Below are 12,500 nucleotides of genomic sequence, written 5' to 3'. Positions count from 1 at the left end.
AACCCATCACAGGGCACACACACTCTCATTCACTCACACACTACAGACAATTTTCCAGAGATGCCAATCAACCTACCATGCATGTCTTTGGACCGGGGGAGGAAACCGGAGTACCCGGAGGAAACCCCCGAGGCACGGGGAGAACATGCAAACTCCACACACACAAGGCGGAGGCGGGACCCCCGACCCTGGAGGTGTGAGGCGAACGTGCTAACCGCTAACTCACGTGTCCCCCCCTGTTATGCAAAATATGATTTCATGCATCGTTGTTTCCGGAAAACGGGTCACGGACAAAATGTATAAATCAAGCGCAGAAAGCACAGTGGCTGGTTTCTTCTTATCGCCTGTGATGGCAGACCAGCAGGTCTCTTACAGAGCCAGATCTTTCATATACACCTACAGTACCTACGATACACCACCAGCTGAAGAATCGATGTGTTCTGACCAGGAAACGGTAGAAAACGAAACAGCTTCAGGACAGATTTGTTCCAGCCAAGAAAAAAGCGAAAGGATGTCTGAAGCGGGGACGACGCGAGCAGCGACCGCTGTAGGTCTGAAAAAGCCCCGAATCATCGAGCGTCAATCTACTTCATGATGCAGTAATGTTGCTGAAAAATAGTTCAAAGATTTCCACCCACTATCGCACTCTTCTGCGCTCTGTACTGAACGCTATGAGCACCAAAGTAACATAAGAACTCAAAAAACTCGGCCTTCATTCTCTCTCTCTCTCTCTCTCTCTCTCTCTCTCTCTCTCTCTCTCTCTCTCTCTCTCTCTCTTTCTTTTTCTCTCTCAGATATAACATGATAGGAGTAAAAAAAAAGACTACATTTCCCTTTCAAAAGCAGGAGCTCGACTGTATAAAAGCCTCACAGCTCACGATCATGGAATAAATATATAGAGTCTCCTCCAAAAGTATTGGAACGACGTGTGTTGTTTTTATTTATTTATTTATTTATTTATTTATCTATTTATTTATTTATTTATTTATTTTTGCTGTGCGCTCAAAGCCACAAAGAGATTACATTTGAATATGGGATGATAGATCAGAAGTTCTGCCCGATGTGTTAAATAAGTTAGAACATGACTAACAGCGCTGGTGGCAGATCACACACACACACACACACACACCGCGTCGTGTGTTCCAATACTTTTGGACAGGGCCGTGATTCATATTCGATCGGATCACGGCTTTAGATGAAAAAAGCACAATGTCATTTTCAGATGTCTCGAGTATCGCCGTATAGCATAAATGCTACAGACTGTAAATAGTGCTGTAAATAGTGTCGTCCTCTTGTCCTCTTGTCCTCTTGTCCTCTTGCTGCGTCGACTAAAACTCGGTGCAGTGATATTTGCGTTTAGATATTTTAAATCCTGCTTCGTCTGTTCTGTCTGAAATCAGTTCAGAGTACAGAGCTCACGTGTGTGTATTTGAGAATGAATACTGTATGTGCCGTAGTGTGTGTGTGTGTGTGTGTGTGTGTGTGTGTGTGTGTGTGTGTGGGTGGGTGAGCAGAAGTGTAAGAATGAGAGAGTGAAGTGCTTTAAATAGCTCCGCACTCTGGATAGAGTCGACTGAAGCACTAATCCGATACAGGACCCAGTGGATTCAGCCAAACCGCTTACAGCCCAATTTTAGGATGAAATTCATAGATTTTTAATTTTCTGAGGCTGTGTGTGTGTGTGTGTGTGTGTGTGTGTGTGTGTGTGTGTGTGTGTGTGTGTGTGTGTGTGTGTGTAGTCTTTTATATCTTGTTGGAACAGTTTTGGCCTTGCAGGTACATTTGGCTGGTCCCCATATGGATTTTTAAGAATAACAAAATCTGCAGCTTTTAACTAAATTTAAAAGAGCCAAAAGGTGTGTGTGTGTGTGTGTGTGTGTGTGTGTGTGTGTGTGTGTGTGTGTGTGTGTGTGTGTGTGTGAGAGAGAGAGAGAGAGCTCTTTTCTGCCTTCTCCTAGAAATGTTGCTCATGACTCATCTCTCATGAGTCGTGTCATGCCGTGATTCCGTCAGCGATCAGCTCCCAGAACAACACACTGAGCCAGAAAGTTGCTTACACCATCAGTCGCTCCTTATATATCAACATCACTTGAGCCGATCGCCTGGAAACACCACCCGAGTGACCAATCAGAGCAGGACAAAGAGCTGATCTTGTGACCTTGTTCTTGGAAACAACAGACAGAATTTCCTGGTGAAATATAGCACTGATAACCGATTTTAGCATACCGTGTGTGTGTGTGTGTGTGTGTGTGTGTGTGCGTGTGCGTGTGCGTGTGGGGGATGTGGTGGCTCAGTGGTTAAGGTGTTGGACTACTGATCGGAAGGTCGTGAGTTCAGATCCCAGGGCCACCAAGCTGTCACTCCTGGGCCCCTAAGCAAGGCCCTTAACCCTCAATTGCTCAGCTGTATAAACGAGATAAATGTAAGTCACTCTGGATAAGAGCTTCTGCTAAAACGCCGTGTGTGTGTGTGTGTGTGTGTGTGTGTGTGTGTGTGTGTGTGTGTGTGTGACACATATTTCTGTGTTACAAACGTGTGAACACTCACTCACTTCCCTATAAAACGCTCAACTGTGATTGGTCCAAAGGTCTTGACTGATTCTCTATAAGTTCCCTTAACGCTCTCGTTCTACACACAGACGTGTCTGCAGATTGACGCTGGTATCGATTTAGCATTTTTTTGGAAGGAGTCTCCAGCGTCGGCACTTTGGAATCGAGACTCGGTGGATTATTCTGTAGAATTCTGTGGGATTTGTATTAATTCTCACCCCCAGGGTTAATATAAGTCATAATTCATCTGAAAGGACACTCGCTTACCATCACTCTTCTCCATGTCCCTCGTGTCCTTGCCTGTGGTGAGGGTGGTGTTGACCGTTTCAGACGAGGTGCTCAGTTTGGTGTTGGGGTCGCGTTTTGGTTTGGGTGGAGGTTGTTTCCGTAGGGTCGGGCTGCCCCCCTCCTCCTCGCTGCCTCCTACCGAGTGCAGAGACTGTGAGCGTACGGTGAACCCGGGCCCGCTCGGTGCCGCCAGCCGGTCCTGAGGAGCCGGCATTGTCATGAAACCCATGCGGAAGTGTTTTCCCGTGTAAGCTCCTCCATCTGCCACTCCGGCGACCTCCTCGCCCATCCTGTAGAGACATACGGCATTAAAGAGCGTGTGAGGGACAAGAAATATGTCTGACCTCTGAAAAGATTAATAAATCTGTCACGATCCAAATATAACACAACAGCAGTCCAATAGTCAGTTAGTGAGTCAGAAAAAACATCCAGAAATTACATCAAGAGAAAATTCTGGTGGCCCAAAAGTCCATGAAGTATAACTGGAGGTTTGTGACTGAATGTTCGATTAATTGATCGACTTAAACAGTGATAGAAAGTGTTATAGCTGTAGAAAGCTCAAGAACCAAAACCTCAAGGTTCTAATATAAGTAGGCAGATTATTAGAGAACCCCAGGTTCAGACCTTCACCTTAAATCTCACACACTGACCTGAAATAAACCTCAGGGGTAAAAAATGCAGAATGAAGAACACAATGTGTGATGCCAAAAGCCGGTGACTGAAACATTCATTCATTCATCTTCTACCGCTTATCTGAACTTCTCGGGTCACGGGGAGCCTGTGCCTATCTCAGGCGTCATCGGGCATCGAGGCAGGATACACCCTGGACGGAGTGCCAACCCATCACAGGGCACACACACACTCTCATTCACTCACACACTCACACACTACGGACAATTTTCCAGAGATGCCAATCAACCTACCATGCATGTCTTTGGACCGGGGGAGGAAACCGGAGTACCCGGAGGAAACCCCCGAGGCACGGGGAGAACATGCTAACTCCACACACACAAGGTGGAGGTGGGAATCGAACCCCCGACCCTGGAGGTGTGAGGCGAACGTGCTAACCACTAAGCCACCATGCCCCCCCTGTGACTGAAACATTCTAAGATAAAATACAGATAAAATGACGTGAGAACACGAAGCGTATCTGAGTCGATCATGTCGTTTGTTTAAAATACTAAAGCACTTGGGTGTAAAGGAGCTGCGGCGGCGCACGTCTGTGCTGCGTCTGTGCTGCGTCTGTGCTGCGTCTGTGCTGCGTCTGTGCTGCGTCTGTGCTGCGTCTGAAACGCAGAGTCATCTCCAAAGAGCCGAATTAACACTTGACTGTGTTGCCGAGTGCAGCTCAAATCACATCATTAACTTTGCTGATGACACGACTGTAGTGGGGCTGAGGGATGAGTCAGCACTAAGAGACGCCATGCGGTGGTGGCACAGTTCCTCTCTAAACGTCTCCTCTAATGACCGCCCACTTCATCACAGAGCAGGTACGGGCGGTCTACATGGGCCAGGAGCTTTATCCTGTCACCTTTTAAATAAATTATTTACTAGAAGCTCAAGACAAATGATTCTAATGGGGATTAGTTAGGGAACGAAAGATACCGAGAAATACATGATTTCTTTCTAGCCCAAACTGTAGATTGGTGTGGATTTGATGTCCATTTGGTTTGATGGGTTCCTACCTGCTTCACCCAAACGTAGGGGACGAACCACAACACCGAACCTACATGTCATTCTTTAATCAAATACAAAATGATGTTTACATTTACAGCATTTGGCAGACGCCCTCATCCAGAGCGACTTACTGTACCTCATTCTTTTTTTTATACAGCTGGGCAACTGATGGTTAAGGGCCTTGCTCAGGGGCCCAACGATGGCAGCTTGGTAGACCTGGGATCAAACTCACAACCTTCTGATCGGTAGAAAATGTCACGTCACGTGTCAGGGCTTTAAACTCGATCTCTCTTTCCTGATGTAGTACAAAGAGACGTGAGTCAGGAGAACGTAATTCAGTGAAACAACGAAAAGAAACCAGATGAAATCTATTCTGAAAATCTCGTCTCCACACAAATACCATCAATTCATCTCTCCGTCTATCCATCACTTTTTATTCGATAATCAAAAACTCTCAGCTTTTTCTCTGCAACAAAAGCCTTTTACTGACTGTCCCGTCAGAATCATTGTGAGGTTTATAGAGAAAGAAAGGATGGGGGGGGGGTGAGTGTGTGAGAGAGAGAGAGAGAGAGAGAGTGGGGAAGAGAGAGAGAGAGTGTGTGAGAGAGACAGAGAGAGTGAGGGAAAGAGAGAGAGTGAATCCTCTCTCGACTCTTTCTCGAGTGCTGTTGCGTTTGCTTATCGCCCGCGTTCCTCGCTCTTTTTCTCTTTCCCTCTCGCGTGCCCTGCTCTCTCGCTCTTACTCGCTCGATCTTCCTTTCTCTCGCTCTCTTTCTCTCTTTCTCTCTCCTCTGGCCCTCTCTCTATTCTCTCCCGCCCTCCCCCTCTAGCTCTCTCTCTCCCTCCGCCTCGCGCGCTCGCTTCTCTCTCTCTCTCTCTCTCTCCTTTTTTTCCTCTCTCTCTCTTTTTTCTCTCTCCCTCTTCTTGCTTTCTGTTCCCTCTCTCTCCTTTCTCTCTCTCTTTCCTTTATCTCTTTTTTTTTCTTTTCTCCCTCGTTCCCTCGCTCGTCCCTCCTCGCGCGTCAGAACTTCTCTCTCTTCTCTCTCGTTCTCCTTTCTCTCTCATCTCTTTCCTCTCTCTCTCTCGCTCCCTCTTCCTCTCTCTCTCTCTCCTCTCCCCCCTCGCTCTCCCTCTCCTCTCGCTCTCTCGCGCGCGCGCGCGCGCCGCGCGAGCGCGCGCGCGCTCGCGCGGCGCCGCGCGCGCTTTCGCTCCACCTCCCCCGCGGGGCGGAGAAACAAACAAGACTATAAACCAAAGGAAAAATGATGTCTGAGGCACTGAAACACAATTTCTCTCTCTCACTCTCTCTCTCTCTCTCTCTCTCTCTCTCTCTCATCCTAAAGGGCAGACAGGATTTATTCGCACTGGCACTAAGTAAATCACACCTACACAAAGCCACACGAACACGCAGACAAATTAATCGAGCGTGAGTCTCGTCCAATAAACGAAGCCCGAGGTGTCATTAGATTGTCAGGGAATGTCGTTGTTTTTCACATCTCTCACTCCCACTATTCCTTCATCTCTCTCTCTCTCTCTCTCTCTCTCTCTCTCTCTCTCTCTCTCTCTCTCTCTCTCTCGTCCTGCCTCGTCCTCTTTCCTTTGCTGAGTGAGATGAGTGCAGGGGTGAATCCAAGCCTCATCATCAGGACCCATAATACAGACAGACGGACTGTTTGAAATCGGGGCAGAAAACCGATCTGAGACGAGGGAAACGAGCAACGGTCGAAACAGGAAGTAAGATCTAACCCAGAACAGGTGAAGACAGTCAGGCAACAAACCCAGAACCGGACAGAAGGAGAAACAGGACTAGAACAGCAGCAAAGACAGACATGAGTACATGGTGTTTGTTGTGGTCTTCAGTATTTGTTGGTTTTAACTTAACCTCTTGTTGTGACACACTTCAACATTGTGTCTATGGCACATGCCACCGAATCCCACCGCACGCTACACTATACTGTACGCAGGGCTGTCAGGTGTCACGCACTGACAGTGACGTCCCTCACGTCGGTCTTTCCTCACGCTCTCGCCACACATCGTATTTCTCACGCAGAAAAACTTTTTGACTATTTATCATATATTTAATAAGCCGCATCGCCCAAAACGTATCGGTCCGCACCGCTGTCTCTATGGAAACGGGTAGAAACCAAGCGCATCTCCTCTGGAGCTCTTAGTCGAGCCTGACACTTATCAGCCAATCAAAAAAAAAAGAGGCTACACGACAGCCAATCAGAAAATAGCACTGTTGTATCCGGGTAGGATTTAACAAAAAAACAAACATTAGCGAGGATATTTTCGATGGTCGGTTTGAACAAAACCTCAACACGAAACAGTCTCTGGACGGGACATTGTCCTCAATCATGTCTCTGGATGGGACATTGTCCTCAATCATGTCTCTGGATGGGGCATTGTCCTCAATCATGTCTCTGGATGGGACATTGTCCTCAATCATGACCCTAAACATGTCTGGGCTTGTGCTGAACTGTTTTATATGGGAGCAACATTACACATGATAAAGGGGTCCAAAAAGGTAACAAACACTTACAGTAAACACCACCGGATGTAATCTCTCTCTCTCTCTGTCTCTCTCGCACACACACACACACACACACACACACACACACACACACACACACACACACACACACACACACACACACAAATTAATAAATGGAAATTAAAAAAATACTTTGTATTCCACCATTATTTATTTATTTGTTTGTTTGTTTGTTTGTTTGTTTTGTGGGGGGGGGGTTGTTGGAGATGTCACGCTCGCCTGTCTTCAAAACTTGAGACCCCTGTGTACGTATCAGCTGAGCATTCTCCTTAGAGCATATAGAGAGAAAATATAGAGAGAAATTATAGATGCTGCTGATGATGACGACTGGTCCTTTATCATTGCCATTAGCCGGTGTGTCATTACCGTACGTTAGCTAGCATGTTTTAGCTAGTTCAGTCAGGACCACTTGAGTCAAAATAAAGACGATTCTTTGACGTGTAATTTTTTTTATTTGCAAGCTTATGAGATTTACATTTGGCGGTATGGATAGTTCTGAATTCCCCATGCTTTTCATGAGCTCCATGAAAGCCAGTCAGGGAACAGCATCAGTGACAACAGAATGACGCTGATTAAGTTAAACACACAGTTCCAAGGGGAGGAGGTGGTGCAGCAATGCAGAGGAAACAGCCAAGCAAACAGACTGAAAAAAGCATTTAAATAGGGCGCCCTGTTTGAAATGGACCAATAGCGCGCTTAGGAATCAGATCAGCTGATGGGCGGGGTTAGAAAATTGATATCAGCTGATAGCCGAGCTTGACTATGTGGCCTGCCCGTACTGATGCTGAGTTTTAAGTACTGTGAGGTTTTAAATGCTGTGAGGTTTAAGATCCCTCTAGGGTATAAATTCCACATGTCATATAATACTTAAATCTGTTGAACATTTCAGAATGTTTCCATATTGGGATTGTAAAAGGTTTCATTGTGATATGGATCGTGGCTAAGATATCGACGTTATACACCAAGCCGTTGTCCGTGCTTTGTTGATGTAACCACATCCTTCCTCTGTTCATCCCTTCACTGCTCTAAAGGCCACATCCATTCATCACAATCTTCAGCGTGGGAGACGAGTCAGTTCCTCAGATGGTCATTAAACACATTTACATTTTCATGCGCTGCAACCTTAGGCACTCACCGCATGGTCCAAACCGTAGCTTTGCACCGGATTGCTATCGTTTATGTGTCTTCATAAATATTTCAACCTTCTGATGTGTACTTACAGTGCTGTGCATAAGGAGTAACCCCTTCAGCTGGGATTGATTGGGATAATTAAAGAGTTCCTCTACAGGGTTGATAGAAAGAACCTCCTAATTTGGGAACACCTCAGAGTAGAGCCACTGGTCCAGACCCTGAACCTTCTAGAGAGACTCACAGCTGGTACGAGAACATCCGCAGATCTCTGCACAGATCTGTGAGCGTCCACCAGAAGGCGTGCAGATCATATAACAGACATAATAAGTCTGCATGTAACATCAGGTAAACATTTAATTCTGTAATAATGAATTACATTCCTGTGACATCTGATCATGTTAGAGATGAAGTGCTGAGTGGTTGCCATTACTGCAGGTTTTACACAGTTTCCACACAATATTACTGCTTAGAAAAACAAGTCATTGAGTGGTAGGTGTTTGTGTTTGGGGAATAGTTTATAATATGAATAAAGTCTCAACATATCTGTTTCTTACACCGAACCTGTGTGTTGTCATGGCAACAAACAATGCGCTATCATATCGTGGTTAATTGAGTTTTTTTTTTTTGTTTGTTTGTTTGTTGTCGGATCAAAACGAAAAAAATGTTTGGCCACGTTTTTGACAAATTGCTTCAACTCGGTGTGTTATTAGTGTAGGTTAGTGAGGTGTGCGTAGGCTAGTTAGCTTGTCACATGATGAACGCTGTGTTTCTTTATATACGCACTCATTCTACTAAATACAGATAAAAATGTATTTTAAAAAATATATAGACTATAGAGGTTAATTTCAAGACTCTGTGTATAATATAAGATGTATTGTTGGAATGGAGATTTTGCTGAGACCTGGCAACCCTGCTGTGGTGTGAATTGCACACAATGACGTCCAAATTTCTGACACAGTCCTGAAGAGAAAGATTATGAGTAAGTGTGAGATCTGGTAACGTGTCCAACAGGTCAAGAGCCAGAACATTGGACTGAGGAATAATAATAATAATAATAATAATAATAATAATAATAATAATAATAATAATAATAATAATGTATGTAATTCTAAAGGAATTCGTTCAGTCCCAATCAGCGGGGTCTTCCCTTACCACCCTCTCATGACTGCCACTTATCTTAATTAAAAAGAAAGTCATAATTTTCGTTTATTGTCTGTCTCACACACACTCACACACACACACTCACACACACACACACACACACACACACACACACACGCACACACACACACACACACACTCACACACACACACTCACACACACACACACACACACACACACACACACACACTCACACACACACTCACACACACACACACACACACACACACACACACACACACACACACACACACACACACACACACACACACACACACACACACACACTCTGTCACTCCACACAAGTGATATCATTTATCTGTTCATTTAAACTGAAGAAAGAACAAAAGAAACACTGATTTATTTCTCATCTCATTAATTTCACATCAAGTTAGGTGGCATGATTTTGTCTCTCTCTCTATCTGTGTGTGTGTGTGTGTGTGTGTGTGTGTGTGTGTGTGTGTGTGTGTGTGTGTGTGTGTGTGTGTGTGTGATGGAGTAGGAGAGAACAAGGTGTGCTGACTTGCTGACTTAGTACTCTTCAATTAATGTAAGAATTATGACGAAAGAGGAAAAAAGCTGGATGCAATGTACAAGTGTGTGTGTGTGTGTGTGTGTGTGTGTGTGTGTGTGTGTGTGTGTGTGTGTATACACTCATGGGAGTATGGAGCAAGCTAAATATAGAGAGGAGAGGCTGAAGACCAAGCCCACTGTTGCCATGGAAACTCAGCCCTCTGTCTCTATAGTAACGTACCCCTTCTAGGACTGATGAGGTGTGACATTGACCCTCTCACTGCCAGTGCTTCTGTGTGTGCGTGCGTGTGTGTGTGTGTGTGTGTGTGTGTGTGTGTGTGTGTGTGTGTGTGTGTGTGTGTGTGTGTGTGTGTGTGTGTGTGTGTGTGTGTGTATAGGTGTGTGTATGTGCGTGTGTGTGTGCATGAAACATACAAACATGCTCTTATAGTAAGTGTACAGTATTAATCACATGTTAGTCATCATCGTTTTTTTTTCTTCAGACCACATTAATCACCTATCACAGATGTTCATAAATGTGAGCAGGTAAAACACACAGCATGTTATAGCATGTTTATAAGCCTGGTGTCTGATCTGGTGACATCACCATCATGTGGTAAAACCAGGCTCTTCTCATCGTGTGGTAAAACCAGGCTCTTCTCATCATGTGGTAAAACCAGGCTCTTCTCATCGTGTGGTAAAACCAGGCTCTTCTCATCGTGTGGTAAAACCAGGCTCTTCTCATCGTGTGGTAAAACCAGGCTCTTCTCATCGTGTGGTAAAACCAGGCTCTTCTCATCATGTGGTAAAACCAGACTCTTCTCATCATGTGGTAAAACCAGGCTCTTCTCATCATGTGGTAAAACCAGGCTCTTCTCATCATGTGGTAAAACCAGGCTCTTCTCATCGTGTGGTAAAACCAGGCTCTTCTCATCGTGTGGTAAAACCAGGCTCTTCTCATCATGTGGTAAAACCAGGCTCTTCTCATCATGTGGTAAAACCAGGCTCTTCTCATCGTGTGGTAAAACCAGGCTCTTCTCATCATGTAGTAAAATGAGACTCTTCTCAGACTTCCTCTGGATTTAGTTTTATGCCACTTTTGTATGCGCACCGAAGTTTATTTTGAATTGTCTTCAGAGATTTGACCAGGATGGATGGGAGAAAAGAAAGAAGAACGAGAAGAAGCGGAAAAGAAGAAGCCGAGCTGCGTTAGCCAAGCTAATCCATAATCGTGGCTAGCAATTAGCTAGCTAGGAGTTATCACTTTCTTCTGGAACTCGTAATGTTCATTATCTAACTACTCTGACTATAAAAGACGAGACCAAAGATGTTCCTGATGAAATGATCTAACACTGACGATCGACTTAGCACCATTTAGCATCCACATTAGCATGAATAAACCCTATCACTTTCACACAGTTGTCCTTTTCTGTAGTTCCTCATTGTACTGAACCATAATATAAACTGTCATGGCTTCGGTTTGGGGGAAATTTATACAGTTTATATTCTTAATGCTTGCATTGTGATTGTAGATTCTTTATGAAGGTTTATAAGTACTTTATAGCAATAAACCTGGATATAAACACCAGGAGAGCCGCTTGCATCCTGTCCTTAAAATCACCTCTGATTTTACCTGTGACACCTTCTATTGCTCCAGAGGCAGTGTGTCACAGCCGACCCTGCGCTCGACCCTGCGCTCGACCCTGCGCTCGACCCTGCGCTCGACCCTGCGCTCGACCCTGCGCTCGACCCTGCGCTCGACCCTGCGCTCGACCCTGCGCTCGACCCTGCGCTCGACCCCGATATCCTGACAAACTGGGAACTGTAAAGTGAAAACATCAACACATTTGTTCATCTTTGGTCATGACGTTTTCATTGTTTGATCTCTGACTGCTACACACCCCCATACACCCTCACACACCCCCATACACCCCATACACCCTCACACACCCCCATACACCCTCACACACCCCCATACACCCTCACACACCCCCATACACCCCATACACCTCACACACCCCCATACACCGTCACACACCCCCATACACCCCATACACCCTCACACACCCCCTTACACCCCATACCCCCTCACACACCCCCATACAACCCCATATACCCTCATATACCCCATACACCCCATACACCAAATTCAACCTTATTCACCCACACACACCATCCACCCCATCCACCCCCACACAACACCATACACCCCCATTCACTCCCATACACCCCCACACAACACCATCTACCCCATACCCCCTCACACACACCTATCCACACTCACACACCCCCATCCACCCCATCCACCCTCCACACAACACAATAGACCCCTATACACCCTATTTACTCCCATAAACCCCATTAACCCCATACACCCCCACACAACACCATCTACCCCATACCCTCTCACACACCCCCATACACCCTCACACACCCCCACACACCACCATACACAACTCACATGCCCCCCACATACCCCCAACTCACCCCATACATTTATTTTTTAACTTGTTTTTCCTTCAGTCCACACGTCTCTCTCTCTCTCTCTCTCTCTCTCTCTGTGTGTGTGTGTGTGTGTGTGTGTGTGTGTGTGTGTGTGTGTGTGTGTGTGTGTGTGTGTGTGTGT

General features: G+C 45.7%; 1 protein-coding gene across 3 annotated transcripts in view; it reads right to left on the bottom strand.

The window, feature by feature from the left end:
* nyap2a (neuronal tyrosine-phosphorylated phosphoinositide-3-kinase adaptor 2a) overlaps positions 1 to 12,500 on the bottom strand; it is a 36,313-nt gene that overhangs the window by 16,152 nt on the left and 7,661 nt on the right. For all 3 annotated transcript variants that reach the window (XR_007144446.1, XM_027155536.2, XM_047821002.1), the window contains exon 3: positions 2,817 to 3,127. Coding sequence is in view for 2 of the 3 variants with exons in the window: in XM_027155536.2 (XP_027011337.2) it covers positions 2,817 to 3,127 (311 nt within the window). In the remaining variant the exon portion in view is untranslated. The remainder of the gene's footprint in view (positions 1 to 2,816; positions 3,128 to 12,500) is intronic.

The sequence above is a fragment of the Tachysurus fulvidraco genome, chromosome 11 (genome assembly GCF_022655615.1).
Source record: "Tachysurus fulvidraco isolate hzauxx_2018 chromosome 11, HZAU_PFXX_2.0, whole genome shotgun sequence".
NCBI lineage: Eukaryota > Metazoa > Chordata > Actinopteri > Siluriformes > Bagridae > Tachysurus > Tachysurus fulvidraco.
This window is presented reverse-complemented; position numbering and strand designations above follow the sequence as displayed.